Source organism: Wyeomyia smithii, chromosome 2 (assembly GCF_029784165.1).
Source record: "Wyeomyia smithii strain HCP4-BCI-WySm-NY-G18 chromosome 2, ASM2978416v1, whole genome shotgun sequence".
Classification (NCBI taxonomy): Eukaryota; Metazoa; Arthropoda; class Insecta; order Diptera; family Culicidae; genus Wyeomyia; species Wyeomyia smithii.
This window is the reverse complement of record NC_073695.1, coordinates 213,517,919-213,542,411: the sequence shown is the minus strand read 5'-3', so window position 1 is coordinate 213,542,411 and position 24,493 is coordinate 213,517,919. Positions and strand designations below refer to the sequence as shown.

At 38.6% G+C, this 24,493-nt stretch overlaps 1 protein-coding gene across 4 annotated transcripts in view; it reads right to left on the bottom strand.

The window, feature by feature from the left end:
- LOC129725205 (heterogeneous nuclear ribonucleoprotein L) overlaps nt 1–24,493 on the bottom strand; it is a 314,819-nt gene that overhangs the window by 181,067 nt on the left and 109,259 nt on the right. For all 4 annotated transcript variants that reach the window (XM_055680749.1, XM_055680750.1, XM_055680751.1 and 1 more), the window contains one exon: nt 12,894–13,010. In XM_055680749.1, the coding sequence (XP_055536724.1) occupies nt 12,894–13,010 (117 nt within the window). The remainder of the gene's footprint in view (nt 1–12,893; nt 13,011–24,493) is intronic.

Here is a 24,493-nt window from a genome sequence, read left to right as displayed (position 1 = left end):
TCCATGAATGGGACCGGTGGCGTAGACATACAAAAAGGGAAACATATTCTTGTAAAGAACAACACGTACTCACAGAGTAAATGGTACTTGGTAATGAGTGGATGCATCTACAGTTTCTAGAGAATGATGCTCGAGGGAATATAAAACGTAACAAGATACCACAAGGAAGAGAATGGCTTGATATGCTGTTCGATGGATTGAAAGAAGGTGTCAAAATCCCTGACTACATCCCTGAACACCAGCACTATCACTGATCAGCACTCAATCCTGAGAGCACGCGAGATATTCATATGGCATGGGACATAATTACTGGGCTCTTATACCCAGCCGCCCGTCATCGAGACATCATCGCACCGGCTGCTGATGGCGATTGGTTGGCAAATTGGAGTGCATTTGATTTTGCGACAGAGTTTGACAGGTTGCTCTTTTCTTGCTTTCACCGGTGCCGAAGAAGTTCGTAAGCTCGTAACCGGAAAATGCAAAACGAACGCTATTAAACTGTGTGCACTAATCGTTTGTTTTGCCTACAGACGCGACAGGACAAGCGTTGCCGAATAGAAAGGCAGCAAATTCATTGCACAGGTGAATGTGCGAGAGCTAAGCTTTTGATAGCACTCGCTTCACTTCGAGCTGTTGTTGTCGTTGTTGTTGTTGTTGGACGGTTGCTGATATGGAACAACAGCGACGTTTTGACAGTTAATCAACTACAAAGACACAATGGAATTCGAGTGCAGTAAAAATGCATCGGGCCATAAAATTGATTGATACTGGAAACTGTCACATTTGCACCGCGACTGCATGTACAATCGAGGCGGCAGCAAGAAGCGGCAGCCATTAAAATCCAATTTCGTATATGTGCTGCGAAAAGTGCAGGTCACGCGGGTGTGGGTTTTCACTTGCACTGGAGAAAAGATTGCGATTTATCACTTCTGTTTTCCGCAATCAGCCAACCGGTCGGTCTGTGTGCACTTGGAAAATGGTCTGTCGAGTCGTGTCGGGCGGCGGCGACGGTTGCAATGAGATTTCACTTTGGAGAGAGCAAAGTTTCGGGTTGTATCCTCCCCCCGAAAACCGTGCCACGGCGGATCTCGGACGGTTGTAATGCAAAGACGTAATGAATTAGTCCCATCGGGGCCGAGATGATGCGGCGTAATGGATCTCGAAGGGACTGTGCCCTAAATTGATTTTACGGTGGGTCATGGGTGCTCGGGAGAGGCACGCAGGCATGATTTTCCAAGAAATTGAAATTGCTGCAAGGGATTAAGTTTCTCGCTGAAGATTCATTTCGTTTCTGGAAAGATGATGATGGGTTAAACCGAAATCCGTTCTCAAGTGTATTATGATTCAACTTGAGAGAACAATATGGATGCACTCAGGGCACATGCACGATTAAATAGTAGCTGCATGGTTGGTTCGAGAAATGCAATACCGGAAACATACTTTAAATTTAGCACTTGCACAGACAAACAGAGGTCGTAAATTCGTGGTTCGCCTCTTTCCGTTGCGGCGGCTAAAGGAAAGAAATTCAGTTGAAGAAAATAATGATTTTTTGAATTTATAAGTCATAGATTGAATTTTGTATTCTATGTTACCGTCAGAGTTTCCTTAGAATTTCTAAGGTTCCGCAAACAAACCTTAAAATTTAAATGAATTTGTCGGATGCCAAAAGATGGGTCATGTAGACAAAACTTAAAAAAAACGTGTGGCGTGAAAAAAAAACAAACCGTAAGAATAAACCGCAAAAATTGCATTAACTCAGAAATCTGTACAAACCCTGACATCCACATAAAAATCTTCAGGAATAGAAAGTTGAATACTCATCGTAAGACCTCACGCTAAATACTCATGAAAGAGACTAGAGATGGAAATTAATTCCTTTTTTGTATAAAAAAAAACCAGAGAAAATATTGAAGGGGCATGTAAACTCAGTGATATTCAGAAACTGATTTTACAAATTTAACGTAAAAGTAATTAAAAAAGTAAAAACCGATTGTTCTGGTGGTTTTAAAACCGTGTTCCTAAGATCAAAAACCGAGTTTCCGATAGGATGTTTTGTAAGATGTAACAGTTGAAGAGGTTGTTTATGAGACACGATCGCAGGGTTCACGTAGAATAATGACAGCCTGTCTTATGCCAATGTATTTCTTGCTATAGGTTTGGGAATAAACTCATTTAAGGTCAATTTGAACTCTTTTTTTATTAAATGATTGATGAGGATCGTTGTAAAATTAACTTGAAGTCATTCGAAAACAATTTTGAAGGTGGCTGGAATACAATTGTACGTAGAGTACCACTCCACCTTCAAACTAAACAACGTGGGTGGAAATAAATCCTGCTAGATAAAAATGAGGCAAAAACTCATTTTTACTGCTTCAATTGAAAGTATGTGGTCGCCCGTAAAAGGACGATTGGTTTTAGTTTTTACGAAGCTGTTTTTTTCATGACGCTCTCGATGTTTTTCGTTTTTCAATTAGCACTCTTATATTGCTGTAAGACGTAAATCTACGTCAAAAAGTGCAACCTATCCAATTCAATGAACAGCATAGTAGATATCATGTTTTATTTTGAAGATTTTGTTTGAGATAACAAGCTTCTGGCTTCTTTTAGCCATTATTATTTCATGCCATAGATTCGGTACGTAATTCAATAGATATAGACGAAGGTAAATCAACCACCCAACCAGATCCAACCACCCGACAAGCTTCATTCATTACTCCGAAAGGCACAGATGAAAGTTTAGCTCACAACTGGCAAATCCGTTTTCGGCAACTATCGCAGACACACGAAGTGCAGAACAAGCACTGCCACACAAAGCGATGCAGTCTGTGTGTCACGGTTTTTGCTAGGGAAAATCTGAACCAGACCTGTGGTGATGAGCTTCTTGAAAACCAAGCACGTACCACGTGCCCAATGCCTTGGAATCCAATTTGTAGAATCAGAGCGCGGTGGTTAGAGGGCGAAATGTAGTGTAACCATCAAAGCCACGACTAACCACCACAAGAAACATTCGGAGTTGGCACCCGTGAAACGTGAAGACGAAATGAAACTGGGATCACTGGCAGACCAACCGTAATCCACTCTTGCAAACTTGCCTGTCAAAGGTGGCGGCAGCTGCTTGAAGTGACTTACCCTTCGTAACGGGATAATTTCGTCCAATTCGAGACAGCTTTTATAATACGGTTAGGCCGGAGTGCTGAATGATACGACTATGTGATCCGAAAGTCTTTCTCCTCTGCTATGCATCGTATCAGTAGAAGTATTTTGTTTGTAGCAAATATTTTCCACTTAGACGCACAATCCCATCATGTATAAGGAAACAGGAAGGTGGTAAGGAGGTAGAAACGAGGCCGTATGATGCTGGACCCGGTTACACGTGTTTTCTGAGTCATATTCCACTGTTGATAGTCCAGCAGCAAGTTGGCAAGTTGTAGAGTGGTACGATGATACCGAACAGAGAAGATCAGTTCCGAAATAAATCTATTCGTTTTGAGTGCATTACTCACTTCCTTGCTCTTTAGAACAGAGCAGCAGAATACCCTTTGGCTGGTTTAGTCCAGTTATACGAACCTATGTGTTTTCCTCTGGAGTGGCGGAAAACTTCTCGTGTTACACTACCGTCAGAAACATTGAATTTCAAGTAGAGAAATTTTCGGAAAAAACATTAGCGGTGAATTATGAGTCGAATCGTGAGATTTCACCACTCGGATCCGCCATTAGCACGGATGCTCAACACACAGACATGCACTTCAATGGACCAGATATTTTTCTACTTTTTTACCAATACAAAAACAATGAAAGATGTTTTATATTACGTTTCTAAATTTCGCAGTATTCTTCCGTTTTTAATCTAAAACAAATAAAAAAAAGTATTAATCCCTTACGAGCAAAAAAAAAAAAAACAACAAATAACTACATTTACATCCCCAAAGATGTGAATTCAGACCGCAAAAGGAACGAAAAAGCGAGCACAATATTTTCCCTCGTACTCATGGATGACAAGTTGCAAAATCCCATCAAGGTGGGATTGAAAGCAAAACTTTAAAGCTCTTCCTTATCACCCCTCTTTCCCCAACACCTGTAAAGCTATGCGGTGCATCCCAAAAATCTCTCGAGCAGAATTTTATCCATCTTCCGCATTCCGAAAAATAGCTTACGAATGCAGTGTCACTCCAGACGACACACCGGGCGGGAAGGAATTATTTATTGCGCACCCCGCAGTTACTAACTACTGAGGCCATACAAAACGGTGCACACAGTGCACCCGAAGCGAGTCTACCTTGCAGGCGCGGGTTAAAATATCGTTTTGAATATTTTATAACGCATCAAAAGCAAGGATGGAGATTAGTATTTTTTGCCTGCTCCTCTCTCAAGCGTCGGCCGGTAACGATGCAAGTTTCCATGACGTGAGTGCTTTAACCCGCTGGAGTATAAACGTTCCTTTGCCAGTCTTAATCTTTACACATGTGTCGAGTGTTTGCTCGGTCTGGCACAAGAACAAGCTGTTAGTGGGTATATCTCTGCCAGGCGGTACGAGCCACCTTTTCTCCATGATGATGAGTGACAATGGAGTCAGAAGCGCAGCTAAGTCTCTGTAGTAGTAGCTATGCACAAGTGAGCCACAAAACTAACCAGTAACGTTCTTACGGTAATGTTTTCGTTTTCCCGTACTGTCCTGGTTTATAGTTGTATAATTTGAACTACAAATTTAGCGTGAATTTTATTTTATTGAAATAACACTTTTAGTATTTTGAAGAAAAACCATTCTGATGATTTGAAGCAGACTTCCTGAAATCTCGCTCGTGCAGAAAAGAGACAATGCGCTTTGCGCTACAAGGCTCGTTTCTCATTCAGTCGTTTTGTGCTGTGCGCCACATGCGAGCGAGAGAACTTGCAATACGTACGAGCCATGTCTCGTCGCATGGAATTTCTTTTGCGACGTACACGAAGATATCTCGTCTCTCAACGTAACGAGCGCGGTGCATGGGCGTTGCGCACACGAGACAGCTTGCGCGCAAATTCTCGTGAGCTCGTCTCGCGAGCTAGTTTCATATATTGCTTTGCGCTGGGCGCAAGGAAGAAATTAATTTTGCCCAGAGGGATGAAGGCAGGAGATTTTATGTGATTTATTATTTACGGTGTTATAGGAGCTTGCGTCAGAGCACCGTTTGAATAATGAATGGTGTGTAAACTAATTCATTTGTTTATCAATTCATATGTTGATTAATCCGACTTTCTTCTTGAGTTTCTGTCGTCGTTTAAGATGTCATTGACTATTATATAATAGAAACCATTCCAAAAAAAACCATATTCAGTTTTGTACCTGTAAGATTAGATGTGATTTTTAATTCGAGTACAAGCCTTTCGGGAGTTAAAAATAACAGAACCAATATAATCAATTTTATATTTTTCAATACATGTTGGGGGTAAAGGTGTTGGATAGAATTTTCAAATAAGGTATAGATATTGCAAATCAGATATATGATTCTAAAGCCACATTAACTCTAGTGCGACTATATATACTCGTATTTATAGTAATCTGATCTTTTTTTGCTGTTAGGGGAACATTACCTTGTGCAACGATGTAAACTTTTGTAATAATCTTAGTAATATTGTTTTATGAAATTTTCCAACTAATGCACCTCCAGAAGGGTCTGAGGGCTCATACTGTATCGAAGACACAAATCTTTGAGTAACTGTGGGAGACGCGTTGCTCGAATCATGTCGCTGATACATGATGCTTTCGATACCGGAGACGAAAATGCAATTCAATGCTACGGTGTTATATTATCTAGTAAATATATGTTTTATAATGTGCAACATGGAATTTATGAATGAATTTCAACATTTCAACGTTCGATTCGTCAAATGCGGAGTGTTAATCCTAGAGAGATGGTCTGCGTCAATTTGAGTCCTGAGTGTTATCATGCCAAATGTCCTATCATCATCGAATATCTACCATTTTTGATTTGGCTGAATCTCAGCACACGTACCTGACTTAACAAACTGAATATTTTTCGCGGGCGGGCAATTTTTTCAGACTCACGAGAATTTTTTAAAAGAACATAAGTATTTTGGTATATGTTTGATTCAAAGCATTGTAGCTCAGAATCCTTCAGTTGTACAAAATAAACTGTCTGAGAATGAATTGCAGGGAACTAATAATGCTTACAAAAAAAAATACACCGCAATAAAACCTTTTTTGGTCAAAATAAATTATAAACAAACACCTTATCTTAATTGACAAACAAAAATTGAGAGTTAATTTTTTTCTCATTTTCTTTTCGAAGAAATCCGAAGTTAAAACAAAATTTCTGGTTTAAATTTCAGGATAGTGGAATGAAATGTAAATATTTTTATTGAAGGTAAACTTTTATAAAAAAAAAATCAAATTAAACATTTTGCAAAACATTCATGCTCTCATGATTTTGGGTGGAGGCGGGCATCGCACTTTTTGGACTAAAATGTCTATCTAAATAACTTATTTTGAGAAAAAAAGAACTGAGAAATCCGATTTTGTAAACCTTTCCCGTTCACATGATTTAAAAATACTTTCGGGTCAATTTAAGCAAAATACTTTGTAGACCAATTAAAGTGAGTGTAAAATATTGCATTTTGAAGAAAAAAGTTAAATTTGAAATGGTGCTTCAGAGCGTCTTTAAGCACAGCAGGGACTTTTTTATTCATGACTCAAAATTTTATCCCTAATATTTAACTATGTGAAGTATTTATTAAAAATGATTTGAAAACGGAAGAAAACCAGATGTAATTTTCCAAGAAAAAAATAATGTTTATGATTTTAAGAGGTTTTAGTAAACATTTTCAATCAACAAGTTCGACTAGGGTGTTTCTGCTTCCGCTCCGCAGCAAACACACATTTGATCAAACTGGAGCGAATACAATATCGTTGTTTGCGTATCGCCTTAGGTTGCATGCAGTCGACCCATACGATGAGTTTGGAGGTTTTAGCTGGAGTACTACCATTGAAAAACCGCTTCTGGAGCCTGTCTTCTCGTATTCTAATCAAATGTGAGGTCTTGAACCGTCCCGTGATTGAAAATTTTGAAAGGTTAATCGAACTTGATTCTCAAACCCGTTTTATGACATTGTATTTCAATCACATGTCCCAAAATATTAACCCTTCTTCGAATATTCCAAATCGTGTCGACTTATCAAATACTTCTGATTCTACTGTGTTTTTCGATACATCCATGATAGAAGAAACTCGTGGAATCCCGGATCATTTACGCGTGCAGCAGATCCCTAAAATTTTTTCCAATAAATATCGAAACATCAACTGCGACAATATGTACTACACTGACGGATCACTTCTTGATGGGTCCACTGGCTTCGGTATCTTCAATAACAATTTAACCGTCTCCCATAAGCTCGATAATCCTGCTTCTGTTTACGTCGCAGAATTAGCTGCAATTCAGTACACCCTAGGGATTATCGAAAAAATGCCCACGGACCATTATTTCATCTTTACGGACAGTCTCAGTTCCATTGAGGCTCTCCGATCGATGAAAGATGTTAAGCACTCTCCGTATTTCCTGGGGAAAATACGGGAACATCTGAGTGCTTTATCCGAAAAATCTACTCAGATTACCTTAGCGTGGGTCCCTTCTCACTGCTCGATAACGGGTAATGAGAAAGCGGACTCTTTGGCTAAGGTGGGCGCAACAAACGGTGATATTTATGAAAGACCAATTGCCTTTAATGAATTTTTCGCACTTGTACGTCAGAATACGATCATCAGTTGGCAAAATGCTTGGACCAGAGGGGAATTGGGAAGGTGGTTACATTCCATAATCCCCAAAGTATCGACGAACCCGTGGTTCAAGGGGTTGGATGTAGGTCGGGATTTCATTTGCGTGATGTCCCGGCTTATGTCCAATCACTATAGATTTGACGCGCTCCTCCGTCGTGTTGGGCTCGGGGAAAGTGGTATCTGTGCCTGTGGTGAAGGTTATCACGACATAGAGCATGTGGTTTGGTCATGCCCTGTACACCGTGACGCCAGGTCTAAATTAATAGCTTCCCTGCAGGCCGAGGGTAGACAGCCGGCTGTTCCTGTTCGTGATGTCTTGGCGAGCCGTGACCTATCCTACATGTCCCTTATATACGTTTTCCTGAAATCCATCCACGCCCCAGTCTAGTCCCGTTCCCCTCCGTCTACACCCAACAAAACGACAAGAACACGTTTGAACCTTAAGCACAAAACCAGCAACCAGACCCCGCACAATAGAACCAGGACCCAAGGACTACGAGCCTCTGTCCCAACTCACGACATCGTGGCTCAGCAGAACGAATCCATACATGCCATTCGACGATTATCAGACGACCATTGAACAACAAAACACTGATTGGAAATCCCATGCTAGTTTTAAGTTAGACTTAATTTCAGCTCGTAGTCGGCAGCGAGGATAAAAAATTTGCTTTAGTTTTTAAGTCATCAGATATAATTGGCGCCGTTAAACATTAAATTGTATTTGTGCCGTGTCAAATAAATGTTATGTGAAGAAAAAAAAAAAAACAAGTTCGACTAGCTTTTGTTGTCAAAGCATTTGTTTATAAGGTTTAGCAGAGCATGAGCATGAGCATGAGCATGATTGACCGCCCGCGGTTGCTACTCCGTTATTGCCAGATCAGCTGTAATTACACAGAGAACCAATGGATGATGCTTGGGATTAACATTCATCCTCAATGTGTAAAAACTTGTGACCTTAATCTTTATATTAGGCAATACCAGCGCCGGCCGCATCCGAATGCAGGTCAAAGAAGGAGTGTGTATAGGAATATGTTGACGTGATACTCGCTTTATTGGAAGCCGAGAACACCTCTGCACTTCCACGAGAAATCACTGGGATGTTGGAGAAAAGGGTAAGGTTTGCAGCAGATTTCGTTTTGGTAAACGATGCGCTGAGTTCTAATACAGGGATATTTGTTATTATCGCGCGTACGAGTTCATTATATCTTTTACGGAAATCATAACGCGATCCGAACTTATCCCGGTTGATGCTGTAATACCGCAAAAATAAAGCGCACGCAAGGATACCGGACCTATAACCTAATCAAGACAGACTCAAATATTCGAAAATCTGTTTATGAAGTCATTATGCAACTACCGAAACGTATCTCTCATTGATTTATCTCAGCTGACTACACAATGTTACGAAGCAACCATATATGCATTAACCAAAAACAAGAAAAAAGTAAATATATAGGCCCTCAACACATACTGCAAGCGGTCAGCAAGAGAACTTCAAAAACGGCCTATTTGCTTGGCCATCGCCGTTTGAAACGAACGAAAAAAGAAAGAAAAAAAAAAAGGATGTGTGCGTTGACAGACGAGTCGCGTATAATCCTGATATTAATTGCAAATAATTGCGATATTTGGTGGCGATTAATTACGATGTTTTGTCGCGATTAATTATTTACGATATTTATCGAACGAACGGAACCTATTCCGAATCACTGCGTGCTGGAAAAGAACCTACGGGTGGACAGTTTGCGAATAAATGGTTTGGTACACCTCGGAAGTCACAACACACCGAAAATCCATAGTTGAGCAAAGCTCACCTGGGCCGAAAACACGTTTACTTCGAAAAGTTATGCGCGACCGCTCTATTCTCTCTTACCGACGCATACGCGCGGAGACACGGTATTTAGCGTTGATTACCACTTACTTCTTGAATAATAAAGCGAAGATACCTACTGAGTATGAAAAAACTGGCAAAGTTTCATGCATTCATAGCTGGAAAATTTTTAAAAATGCAAATATGCATATCTAACAAGACCGAGTACTAATTAGATTTAACAAAATGCCAAAACAATTGCAGTCAAAATTAATTTGCCATGCTCACCGACAAGATTTCTACTTAATCAAATTAAAAGTGGTCTATGTGTTTTAGTATTTACTCAAAAGCTAGAAAAAAAGGGCATAAAACTGCTCAAAATATTCGTAACCGTCCAGTCGGAGCGCGAAAGATAAATTTCTAAATTATGTTGTACTGCTACTCATTCCGTCATGTAAAAACCAGCGTGTTCAAAGGTTTAAAACATCCCTCCTATTGGAGCAATTCTGTCTATTGAGTATAGACTTTGGCAAACAAAGCGACTCCATGAAATCACGCTTTAACAAATCTCCATATACTGAGAGCAATGCAACCAGAGATGTATCTTCCAAAATAAAAATAAATAAATAAATAACCCAATTGATTCAGAAACGGCTGACAACGCAAGCAGGGTATGTACAGTATCCCTACCGACGTCAGTCCACTGCGCACACAAATAACGAGACAGCTCGATGAACGCGAAAAAAAAACTATACCTTACACATATATATCATCCTCATATGAACTGCACAAAAACAAAAGAAATCACGAACTCACGACAATCCTACAGTCTGCACCCCTCAAGTCTCAGCACGCACTGCAAGGCCGATGCCATACCGGAGAGGATACGAAGCTAACAGCGTCGTGAAAAGCAGAAAAAAAAACAGTGGTTCCCTTTTGCCATGCAAATCAAACAAAAAACACAGGCAAAACGTTACCAACACTAATACTTATCCTTTAATTCCCGCGTCCTCTGTGAATCATCATGCTAGTGCGAGAACGTGTCGCACGCAGGAGCAACGGTCATCCTGCACTTGTACTTCTCGCGCTTTTCCTTGTTCACCTTGCACTTACTCACACACACTTATGGCAAGGCAAGGGCTAGCGGGAAACGTGCTCCGCCACCGAAAAAGAAATGCAGCTCTCACAAATTAGCCACAAAATTGCACGAATCTTTAACGGATTTCAACATTGACGTCACTCTCACCGATAATACGAAACCGCCACATTTCGTATTACCTTTTACTCCACCCTTTGCACTTAAAATATAACGATTACGCGACGGGAAGGCTAAATAAAATACGTCGACATTATTGCACTATCCTCAACCGTACACAACAACCCTCGGAACACTTCATCGCGATTCGAATCAAACACTCGGAATTCACACCGAAACAATAGCGGCCTTCATTCAATAAATGTAGACACATCCCTTTTCCAGATAGAAAATATATAACTTATAAAAACTTGAAAAAACGATGAAAAATTCCGACGAGAAACATTTTCACGTCCGTTTTTGATCACAGCTTGCTTCGATCTCCATTTGTTTATAAGGTTTAGCAGAATGAACAAAATCTTAGAACATCTTAGAATCGTCGAAACATTACAGAAAAAGTAATGGACAAAAAACTAATTTTGAGGGGTGTTTTCCTTTCATTCAGTACTCGGTTAGATACAACTAGAAACAGTTGAACTCTCATGAGTAATACATTTCTTTTGACAAACTTTCAAATGCATACAGTCTGGTTTGCTACTATCTGCAACCTTTGCCGAAATATGGACTCAAAACATGGTTATTTTCAGCAAAAAAACTAGAAATATCTTTACAACAAATAAAAATAGCAAACCAATATATTCTACAAAAATGCAAGGTTTAGCAGAATGAACAAAATCTTAAAACATTTTGAATTGTTTCGACGATTACAGAAAAAGTTATGGCCGAAAAATTAATTTTGAGGAGTGTTCCTCGTAAAACTCTGCTTCGTCATATCAGACGTACAGTTAGAAGATTACAGTGTTCAGCAATTCTTTTTCTTATATATTTTCCTACAACTTTGCTGAAGAAAGCAATCTGGTATTTTGAAAATTAGAAAAAAAAGTTTTTATATCGAACTACTAGGGGGGTTGATTGAAAAACCGAAAATGCCAAAAGAAAGGCCTTTTTATATGGAATAAACTTGCTGAAGACACTGGGTACATACAATCAATATTTCACAGTCGAATCTAAAACGATAAAGGTTTTTCGTGTTTAGACCACTGTGGGTTGCTTTGAAAAAAATTTACTATTTAACTTTATTTTTTGCTAACCAAAATCAAGTGTTCATTAACAATTCACTCTGGCCCAAAAGGTTTAAAAAAATACACAGTTTGCCAAGTCAAACACGAGTGCAAAGTTCCATTAAAATCGAAAAAAATTGACTTTCCCTAACAGAACAGCACAAAATAAGTACTACTTTGAGCCTGGTACACGAGAAAGTCTCACGAGCTCTGGCGCACGAGCTGTATCATGTATGTACAGTACAGGCGTCTCGCTCAATTCGTAGTGCGACGAAACATCGCTTGCGCATCGCAATCCGAACCGAAAGAGAAGCGAAAGAGCAACCTGCAAATCGCATGTGACGTTGTCTCGTCTCGTCGCACGTACATGGAAATTCTACGAGCGAGAGAAAGATTTCTCTCGTCGCTTGAGAAAAAAGCACGTGCACAGGAAGTCTGATTTGAAGTCTGAAATTTACGTGACCTTCACTCCTAGCAAACAGACATTCGACGTCTGCGAATGTGTGGAGAAAAATTTCCACATCAAAAGATTTTTTTTCAGGGGTAAAAATCATTTTGATTAAAGTTTATTCTCTCGAACAAGGAGTTCAGTTTCTTCGTTCATTTTTCGTTTCACTTCTAGTTTATTTCAATGTTCCTTAATAATTGTTTTTATATATTTATAACCTGTGCAACCCTGTTAAGTGAGCTCTTGTTTGGTTCAAAATTACCAATAAGATGCATATTGTGTTTCAATTTGTAACATTCTAAAAACTAGCGGAATCCCCGATTAAAGGTTATTATCTCTGTGCATTTATTATTCCTTAGTAAGAGGCTGAACATGATATAATCACTTCATTCATTGGCACGAACAAGAACTGATTTGTTCATGGTTTAATATTTAATGAACTATTTTATACCATTTCGACACGCGAACCAATGTTAGGCAATTACTGTTCGAAACAATAATGCAACCATTCTTAGTACTCAAATTCCCAATATTCAAATCACTTTCTTACTTACCACTGTGATCGGATAGACTGGATTGATAATGGTGAACAGTAGGATGTGGTTCGGTCGGGTTGCCACCTCGCGCTTCCGCCGGGGTTCATCTGTGACGTTGATGTTGTTGTTGTTGTTCTGAAAGAAAACCAACGGAAAACAAATATTAATATGTACATTCCATCGCTCCAGTAGCGGTTCTTATGATTCGATAGTTGTGGAAACTCGCTGAAAAAGGAACGAAAAGGCCGCTCCATTATTTATAGATATAACCGCATTAGTTTCACCAAAATTTTCCCCTGCCTCGTCAAACCTGAAATCAGGAGCAGACATGCAGCCGGGCGGGCCTAGGTATGCTCTGCTTGACTACACGCTGTTTTATTTACTCACAAAAATGGCGTGTCTAGTACGGTTCCAATCGGAACGAGTTTGTGAATGTGTTGTTTTATTTACAACAAGCAGCATGTTTATTTGACGGTAAACGGACTTGGAATCATCAACCACCCAGTCAGAATTTCTTTCGAATGAAACCCAGGGTGCAGAGGTGGCAGGAAATCCTGTCGGCAGAACAAGCTGCTAGAATTTAGACAGTGACGACCATCGATGTTATTGGAACATGCATTAATGATGAGAACTGCGTTCAGGTGTTGAGAACTAAAATGCCACATCATGTTGCGTTTTTTTACCAAACATTTCTGTATACTTTCTCCGGTGATATCACAACACTACCAGGTTTGCGTCAGCAAAGTGGACATTAAGTGGTTGTGCGAAATAGTTTCGTAGCTATTATGCACACCGCTTCAATTTCATTGCAACACTGTCACCTGCAAAGCAAATAATATGCTCAAGCATGTATGCTTGCGTCCTTGGTGCTTCGCTATCCTTCCATCAGTGGCTGGCACAGCGGGAATATATCACGACACCCTGGAGAGTTTTACGGTTGCTCCTGCGGTGTAACGATTGCGTACAAATTTATCACCTTTGCATGCTTGAGTTATGTTCCTTGAAGGTACTCCCCGTTGCATTTCGAGTTTTTTTAGGAATGAGGCACCATCCTTCAAATGTGAACAAAGTTGTTCTCCCGTAAGAAGGCGCCAAAAAACCAACGCTGAAGTGGAATACAGCTCGTAAAATCAGACGAGAAAAGAAGTAAACTTGTGAAATTTTCACCGTGATGGGATGGTAAAATTTAGATTTCACCAAGAGGTCGTAAAACCTAAGCAGCTTCCGAATCAAAAACGACAAAGGTGATAGAGAAATCGGGAAGGCTTTGAAATAAGATATCAAACTTTCTGAACTATAATTTTATCGACTTTGAGAAGTTATTATTTCTGTTCTTTTCATAGATGATGTTAGTTCTTGTCTATACCTAGCAATAAAAAACCTCCGTGAAGAATGACTACAATAAAATTGACAAAATTGAAGGTCACAAGAGTCAAAACATTAACAAAAACAACAATAAATAATCGCTCAAACTTTTTGCTTCCTATTGCAATTATGTATTTGCTACATCCCAAGGAAATGTGCAAAAACTTCTCGTGTAGTCGTTGAATATACTACTGTTGTTGCGGCTGCGTCATGCAAAGAATCGGGAAAAACAAGTATTCCATCATAACAGCTTCATGTCTCGTACCGTCAAGAAATATATTATTCCAGGGATTTAGAGGAATGTTCTGATTCTTTCCAACGCCAACGTGGGAGGTAATGCTTTTTCTGCATATTGTCAGAGATATGAAGATTTCTGCTCCCATACCTGCACACTTTAAGACCAAGTCAGGTTGATGTTGTTTATGCGGAGAAGAAAAATAGTAGGAATGTGAACCTAAAGCAATCAAAATCTGGCTAAAGATAAATCCTGTGATTCGGAAAATGATTATCTATATGCAGAGATGCAAAAGAACATTCGTTGTCTATCATTAAAACAAAAATTGGTACAACAGTAAAGAAGGGGAGTTTTGTTATTCGTGCTTCAACCTCCATACAACCTCCGTAGAAGGATGCAATAAATCGGATTATGATGTCTACTAAGTGGTAACGAATGTTTGATTTGGTCCTCTTTTCCCAGGAGAAGTATCTAGAAATTATTGAAAGGCTGAATAGGATAAAAGGTTCCCCGTTCCTATATAATTAGAGGTAGGATGGATATACGTTTTCCAACGTAGAATTCAGTACTGAAGCACTTCCCTTTCATATGAATAAATGACTTTACTATTAATTGGGTAACTTTCTGGAAAAGCTTTTCCGACAGTTCTTCGGAAAGGCTGATAAATGCAGGGGCGACTCGTCCATAGGTGCAGCCTGTGCATTGCACACGGCGACGTCAGGCAAAAATTAAATGATGTAGTGTAACGACTAATTGAAAGCTGTTTCTTTAACTTTTACTTTTAAACTGTAACAAAGAAAATGCCATACATCTTTTTCGCGAACATGATTGTGATTAGTTTCCCAAACTGTAATTCTTAAAATTTTATGTTAGACAGGTAGGTTAAAGAACCACGAGTCTCCCCTGGATGAACTAGCATAAAATGATTTTTAACTTTTGAAACAAACATCCACCTTTAATTGATATCGTTAACATGGACATTGTCAGGCTTTTATATTCATTATATGGGCAATAGAACATGACATTATACGTAAAAGTTTTAAATATTCAGATTTTGAAATTGGCTTGGGCCATAAATGGGATAAGAGTACAGAGGTTTTTTACTAACATTTAAGGCTCAATTCATACAATTGTCATGAATCTACAAACTAAAGCAAAGATATTTTGTTGAGGAACTGAAAAATATTAATGTTTTTGCTTAAGAACGTTTCCATGCCAAATGACCTGGAAAATAGTGACAACCATTTTTGATTTGAATAAACTTTGCATACGTAAGTATTTGGTTTAGCGAGCTGCGTGTTTTTCACATGTGGAAGAATTTTTCAGATTCAAGAGTAATTAGATCAAAAACCTTTGATAGTAAAGAAAACTCTCTTAGAGAGAATTTTGAAGACCAAATGCAACCTTGTGAAAAATAATTTTTTTTTTCATTTTTTCAGTGCGAAAATTTATAAATGAACTTATTGGGGTCTTATACACATGAAACACAAAATTCTGCACATCTCGAGAACTAATCAAGTTAACGGAACTAAATTTGAAATGTAAAAGTTTTTGAGCCAACAAATATTTCCATGGTGGTTTGACACCTTCACTATTCTGGATGGGAGGGGTCCAATACCAATGAAACACAAAATTCTGCACATCTCGAGAACTAATCAAGTAAATTAAACCAAATTTGGCATGTAAAAGTTTTTAAAGGCAAAAAATATTTCCATGTTGGTTCGATATTCGACATTAACTGCGAATTTCTTTCAGTATTAGTATTATATTGAAATTCCATTGACTATCAAGACATTATCCTGGACTTTGTAGCATGGATTTTGTATGAAAAGACTAGTTTAACTAGTATTTATTACGAAAATAAATTGAAACTGCCTTAACCAAAAATAGAGTGAATCGAGAAAACAGGAGAAATAATCTTGAACCCCAAATCCGAAAACCAAAATTCAAAAACCGAGATCAGAAATACACGAACCTGCAAATGAAAGACTGGAGTTTGAAAATTTTTATTCCACTGAAATTTTTACCTAAAATCTCCCAGTTGGTCTCGAGGTACGATGCTGGCCTAACAAGCCAGTCGTCGTATGTTCGAGTCTCGGCTCGAGAGAAACTGTTAGTGTCAGTAGGATCGTAGCGCTAGCCCCGCAATTGTCCTGTACACTCCTGTACAACAGTCGGCTGCGAAGTCTGTGTATAGTAAAACAGAAAGTCGAATTCCGATACGGAATGTAGCACCAAGGCTTTGCTTCTTTTTTTTTTTTTTGTACCTAAAATCGTAAATCGAAACTCTTCAAAATCTAAAATTGAGTACCGAAATGTGAGATCTGAATTACATAGTCTAAAGGGATAGGTCTAAAATTGAAAGTTAAATTTTTGATTCAAGCTCAAAATCTTAAATCCGAATTTTAAAAGCCACAATTTGAGATTCTGAATTTAATGAGTTCATGTAAAATGCAATGTTTATGCAATGTAAATCTGAAAACTAAACGCTGAGATCTAGAACCAAAGCATAAACTTTAAATCCGAGATCGAAAATTCAAAATCTGAATTCAAAAAACGAAATTTTGATACCTGAAACTTGTACTTAGAAACATAAGATTCGAAATTCAGAAACTTGACTCTAAGATTCACAAGCAAAATTAGAAAATTTAAAATAGAAACTACAAATATTATAAAATGAATTCAAAATTTAAGGTCAAAATCGAGAAACAGAAATCCAATCTCCACCTGAGTTTTCAAATTAAAAATGAAAACAAAACTGTATACGAAACTCGGAGTAGAAATATTAACCCCGTATTCCGAAATAAACATCCGAAATACGAAATCCACGGTTAACAATATCAAATGGAAAATGCAAGAAATAAAATTGAAATAACAAAGTATAAATTTGAAACTAGTCGGAATCTGGATTTCGAAGTTTAAAGTCTAAAACGTGAGAGTCGAGAACAAAACCTACTAGGATTTAAAATAATATTTTTGAAAATGTTCAAGATCTTCAATCTAAGCTCTTTTATCTAGAATTTAAATCTAAATCTGAATCCGAATACAGACCAAGTCACATACTGAAATCAGATTTGAAATTCGAAACTCCGCACTCTCGATTGAAAACATAAAATAACTTTAAACTTCGCAACCGAGCGCAGCATTGCAAAACTTCTTGACACAAATAATCCTACAGAGATCAATAATACAGCATTTTAAATGCAGGCTACCGGGCTTAGTGTGGGACGCAAACAATAGCGCTGTGGGTGCTGCTATGTTCCATGGGATGGCTTACGATGTGGTACGGGTGATGCATAGCAATGAGCTTTCGACCGTTTTAGAGACGAAACGAATCGACTGCAATCGATGAATGCGCGCGCGTACGTGTATCGGCGACGGTTGTGGAGAACCCGTCAACAGCTTACGGGAATATTGACTCGTCAAATGTGAAGGATAGAGGATTTTATTTGCATGATGTGAAAAACGAATTTTCGAGATCGAATTTTTCTGAATGGTCTACGACCCTTTGAATTCTGTATTAGTGTTGTCTCCCCGAAAGGATCGTTTCTTCTAGCTGCAGTAGTAAAACCCTCCCAGTTCTGCAAACAACAAAAGATGAAAAATTCAAATTCGTTATCTCTTATCTATTGATGATTGATTGTTTGTGCGATATATACAATATTCCAGCTTTAGAGGTAATGAGAGGAAATCGCTGTTCAATTCAGATTAAGTGTAAAACATCAACAGATTCACTCAACCGAAGCAACAATGTCTTTAAATAATCATAATTAAACAAGTACTGATGCCTAATACAGTTCATCACTGTTATGAGCAAACTTTTCCGGCAATGCAGTGTGTCAACATGACCGCAGTAAAATCTGAATCAGAACGACACCAACCATCAGATTCATCAGCCCTCGTGATACTGACATTATAATATCTCACAATTTAGAATTGGTTTCTTGACGAGCTCCGTACGAAAAAGTCCCAATGCACGTCGTCAAATCAGTCTGTACTGATGATGCTTAGACTGGTTCAAAAACATGCTGAGCATTCTCAAGCAACTTCGAACTTCTATAAGAAGAAACAGAATTGATAGTACCATATTGAAAACTGATATTAGCTTTTGAACCATTTTAGCGTTCAGTTCTCGTTTGTGTGACATAGTTTGTCGCACCAAGAATACACGAATTTCGCTAATTCCCAAACCACAACCCCGAACTAACGGGAAATGCGGGAGAGTCCCTACGACTCCACGGCTGATTTTCTGTGTAATCTAATCCGATGACTTGTGCTGTGCTGGTGCCAACAAACTACCAAACGAAGAGCAACACAGGGCAACTGCGGCATGGCATGTGTGTGTGTATAAATAATAAAATATAATTAAAATTCTTCTCTAAATATAAACCTTCGGCGGTGTTTGCGATTAGAAAGACAGACAGTGATGTTTTTAGCTGCTGTTGCTGCAGTAGCAGCTGGAGGAATAACTTCACAGCAGCAAGTCACATTCGGAAGGGGAGGCGGATGAATTCGGATGATGAAAATCAGGATGGTGGGAAAATATTCCAGAGTGAATGGTTTGGGTGGAATGAAAAATATTACGTTATTAACCACTTGAACATTGATCGCGAGTTTATGTTTTCTTCGGGTTTGAAAGTCCATCACCAACTGGAATATAAATATATCGTTCATCACGGGAAAAATATATCGCGGGAAAAATGATGATCACATTATTAGTCTAAAAAAAATCCAACTCCACGAATATTTGTTGTGTGGGGGAATTTATTAACAAGCAAATTGGTCTTCTCCAGCTACAACCTAATGATGATGGTGATGGAAGCCACCACAAGCGTGCACATCATCAATGAAAACCACGGGTGTCCTCTTGGATCATTTCACACATCTGCTCCCACCAGTAAGAACAAAGGATTTTCTAAAATTACTTTTGTCTTATCAAAAGCTACAGTTTGCATCTCTTCAGCAAGTTAACAATAGTACCGCACTGGATTTTTTACGATTTGACATCAACTTCGTGGGAAATAATCGTGTCTCATTGAACGCGTTGTGGAATGGAAATGTGGCGACAGACAAAGCGCACAGATTGAGTGCTTGATATTATTGCCGAGGAGTGCGAACATTATCGCCAAAAGTTTGTCTTTTATAGGATTACGGTTGAACTGCTAACAGGGATGAACCCGGTGCTTCAATGCATTTTATGAGCAAATCGTTTCCCAGCTTTACATTTTACATTTAACATACATTTTTCCCATTATGAGAAAAAAAAACTTTTTTTGTTAGTGTAACCTAGTTCCAACGAATTCTAAGCGCTCCAAGGATAATTATACGATTCCGAATCTTATCGTACCTTCACGAATGGCAGAGATGAATTTTTATTTACCACGAACAGTTTCGCTAATCAGACCAATAACCCAACGAGCTGAAGCGAACGAGATACCGACAGCTGGTGACATGCGGTGTTAAATTGGTGAATGTTCTACTACCCACTCTGCAAACGTGGATTCCCACCTAATGCCGGTTGCTGATTAGACAATTTATTCCCTGTAATAAATCCGCTACGTACGAGGTGTCTCACTTCATTAATCACACTGTCCACCATCAGAGACACAAAACAAAACCGCCCCAAGTGTAATCCAATCATCGATATGCCCGCCCACAGCGGCCGTCTGAATTGCAACGTCTAGAACAATCAAATTAGACAGCCACCGGAACAAATTCGCTGAATTTGCCTTCTTACGCACAAAGCTGTTCTGGGTTTCAACAAGTGCGTATCCCAGGCGATACGCTAAGAGGAAGGCTTTCAGTTCAATGGAGGATTCAACGCAGTTTACCTTGCGTCTCCATCAAAACAGTTGGTCGACAATCTGAGTCTATCGAACGATTCCCTCAATTCTGAACCATGAATACTCTAATAATCGGAATCAATCAGTATGCTATCGTCACGGGCTCCGAAGGACCCAATCGGGGACCAAAATAGCCCCCGGATTTAACCGTCAGTTTTCCTTGTAACGCGTATCTAACAGTGTGGGATTGTGTTGCGACAAACGGAATAAGCTTTTTATGGCTGGTTGATTCCTCCCAACCAGTGGCGATGGACGACAGTCTTCTGAGGTACGCGAATCGGTCGTTTTGCTGCTTTATATGCGGTTTAGTATGTACAAAACGAAAACGATCGGCAAATTAATAACCAACGTATTGAAGATGTCATTTACCAGTGCTGCTGCTGTCGCCGTAGTGGAATAGGGAGTGTGAAGGAAAACTTGATACACTAGTGCCTAAAGATGAATAACAAATGGATGTCATCGGACAGATGGTTCGATCGGTAGACATGAACTATAGAAACGAATCTGTGGCGTTAAATTGGGTCAACAACGAGATTCATGTTAATGAACTGAGATTTTAATTTTCCGGTTGATTTAAATTTTCCTCGATTTCTGTTCTCAAATACAGCGAGCCGAAGTATTAGAATCAAATACTGATCATTCATATCAAAGGCCAAAAGTCATAGATTCATTTTGCTTTCTTTCTCCTGGCAACAAAAATTTGTCAGTTAACTAGAAGTATTTTTCCCAATAACAGTTCCGAATTTCATTCCGGAACATTCTCAAAGGATATGCCCCTGTTTAATGTTGAGGACGTCTTCTTCTAGCCAGGGCTCCACCATGAAAAAAAACTGCTGCTATCCATACGAATAAAAAGACCAGATACAGTTTTCTCCAGGATTAGTATTGAATAAGGAATTTTTTCCTTCAACAATCTGAGATGCGCTGCACCTACACTTTGTACTAGTCTATTCATTCGCTCTTTTTTCTAAAGGCATTTCGAAAAACAGGATCAAATTGATCTAGGCCTGGAATGTACACATACACATGTAGGTACACTAGCTGCCGTCCTATTGGTGACTTAATATCGGTGTGTTGTGCAGCGGTTGAAAGCAATACAACAGAGTCCCATACCGTCGGTGGCAATGGCCGTTCAGATGCACTCTAGATTGCGAGTGTGTTTGCGCAGTTCGTGCACATTTGCACAGTTTCACAGTAACCTGATAGTAAATAGGCGATGGTGGCTTGGAACTCAAACGGCAAAAGGCCAGGAGGCAAGAAGTTATTCGACATGATGGAATGCGCTGGCTGTTACTCGTTCTTGCTGTATTGGTTTTTTTTTCAGCCCAACAAGGTGAGATTATACAGGAGTTTTTAAATCAGGGCTTATCGTCGTTTGCTGATTTGTCGCAGTTGCTCTTTCGCTCTATCTAAATAGGGAGTAGGGAAAGCTATCTTTTATTAACTGCTATCTGTTTTTGCCCTTTGTTTACAACCGTGCGTGAAAAAAGTTCATTGTATTTGGATCAACATGCTGATGGGTTGAAAAAATGCGGCAAATTTTACAGCGAAATGCTAAGCTTTCGTATTTCAATTCATATCTAGTATTAGTAGGAGACTGAGAATAGTATGCTTTACCATTAACTGTGTAGGAGAGAATGTTAGGTTGCATTTTCCAGTTTTATTCGTGCAAACCCGAGCAAACAAATAAATTATTACTGATATGCGCGACCGTAGGGGCTTTTTGCTGTAATGACACGAGTGAACGAGAAAGTTTGCACATGAGTAGCGCAAGTAGGTTGAAGGTTATTTTTGCTCTCTCGGGGGTAAAACTTTTTGCATTCTATACTGCTACAACATCACCGAGCGAAGGCCCAGCAGGTGATTTAAGAATACCTGTCATGTTGTGGGAAATATGTATTTCATGAGTGCTGTTTCACCAATTATTATTTTCAGAAACTTTGCGCTGTATTGCTTTAAAACTAATTTGTTTATTGACCCATTACTTCGACATTGGCGAAATACACAAGTTGACTTTAATGTCAAGATGTGTGTAAATAAGCATGCTATTTGAAAAACACTAAAAGAAACTTGGTTTGGTTTTGGAATACTCTGCCGCTAATTTAAAGGAAACAGCATAAACGGTTACTCTTTTTTGGCAAATCAAGTTGTGTACCCCAGGGAAGAGCTTTAAAGTCATTACTGTTCATTGCTCCAACTGTGATGTATCTTTGCTCGATGAGAATTATCTGTTCCGCGATAAGGTGAAATCATGTTGCTCGCAATAAAGGATCAAAACAGGAAAAGTATGTCAATGTGTTGTTACTTGTAGTCAGATTTTACATTATTTTATTATTATTTTGATCATTTTTGTATTGTATTGCATTGAATCCTAATTTGTGAATTGTTTTATTAAGGATTGCTTTACGTGAATTATTTCGCATCAGTTTATCTTATCTTAGATATATTATTTTTATATTATTCACCTTAAGAGCAGAGCCTGACAAAGTCATTTTCAATTGACAATCATCGGGTTATAGTGACACTTTGACCCGTCGCTTTCAATTGAAAAGCTTTTGTATCATTCTCAAGCACTTCGTGAGTCACATTAAAAATAATCGAAAGCTCTTGCTTTGATTTTGACAACTAAAGGACTTGAAAATGATACAATTGCTTTTCAATTGAAAGCGGAGATTATCACCGTCACTCTCACATGACGATTCTCAATTGAAAACGACAATGAGCGCTGTCGGAGACAGGGTGCTTTCATACAGTACTTCACGCATGTATAGATAAGAGGGAGAAAAGAAAATCGTGACGATATGAAACTGAGGACACAAAAACCAGTTTCACAATCCGAAGTGGTTACGCAGCGGCAGTGATCAACAGCGAAAAAAATTTCCGAAATATTGATCGGAACTTGCGTGACGAATATATTGGATGCAATTGCCGTTTTTACTGCGGCTTGCGGTATTACAAAACTATCATCAAACGACGCGATGCGGTGCAAGTTTCAATTGAGACCCTAAAGGAAAGGAAAGTGTCTCTCTCTCTCCGTCAATTGAAATAACCATCAGTTTCATTTGAAATGATCCGATGAACAACAGACGGGATAGAGAGAAAGAAGTGATTCGATGACAGTAGCCGAAAGGAATCAAGTGAAAATGAAACTGTTTGAATCGAAATGACAGCGCGAAATATTCAGTTTCATTGTTTTGTTTCGAAAATGTAGAGCCCTGCTTGAGAGTGCCCACTTTGGTTTGTTTAGGCAACAAAATTGTCTATGGATCATTCCGTATGAAGTAACCACGAAAAAGCACAATGTTGGTATCGACTATCACGGATTTAGCTAAAAGCTAGGGAAACTATAATCCTTACTATAGTGTCGATTGGAATATAAAACAACCTAAATTATCCACCTAGCGGTCAGACCCAGCCTTTCTCATTCAAACTTATTATTAGTAAAAATAGACTTACATGAACGCTTCAATCCAATTAATGTATATTCACTTTTTGGGTTCTAAAACAATGATGTTGTAATTGAATTATAAATTATGAAATTTGACGTAACGTAATGCTCGTGAAATAGCGAAATAAAAAAAATGACTCTTAATTTCGAACAATTCAACCACGAGCGATACCGGGAACATTCAAATGGTACGATACCACATTTAAATTATATTGAGGCCACATATATTGATCAATGCAGGTATAGTTTTAAATAGCCTTTGAATTTCTTTTCTTTCCATAACTTTTGAACCACATATCAAATTGTTATGAAGTTTGTTATTTGTAAGTTTGAGAGATGACTCGTTCGTATGACACTAGTTATGTTCAAATAAGTCGTGTAATCTTTAAGATAATAGACTTTCGTTGTTTTACTAACAATTTAATACATAACGGTTGCTTAGTTCGATTATAATCAAAAGAAATGGGAACGTATAGGGCAGCCAAACTTTGAAACCACGTGTTAAATCATAATTCATCAGTTAACCCTTAACTAGCCCGTTCATCTGATAATACTATTGATCAAATCGGTTGTGTACTTCCTGAGATAATGAAGTTTCGTGATTTGCACAATTTCTTTTCATAACTTTTGAACCACAAATTCAATCTATATGAAATTCAAAAGTTAAGGGGTTTTAAGATAGCCCGTTCATTTGATACCAATTTTATTGAAATTGGTTGTGTGGTTT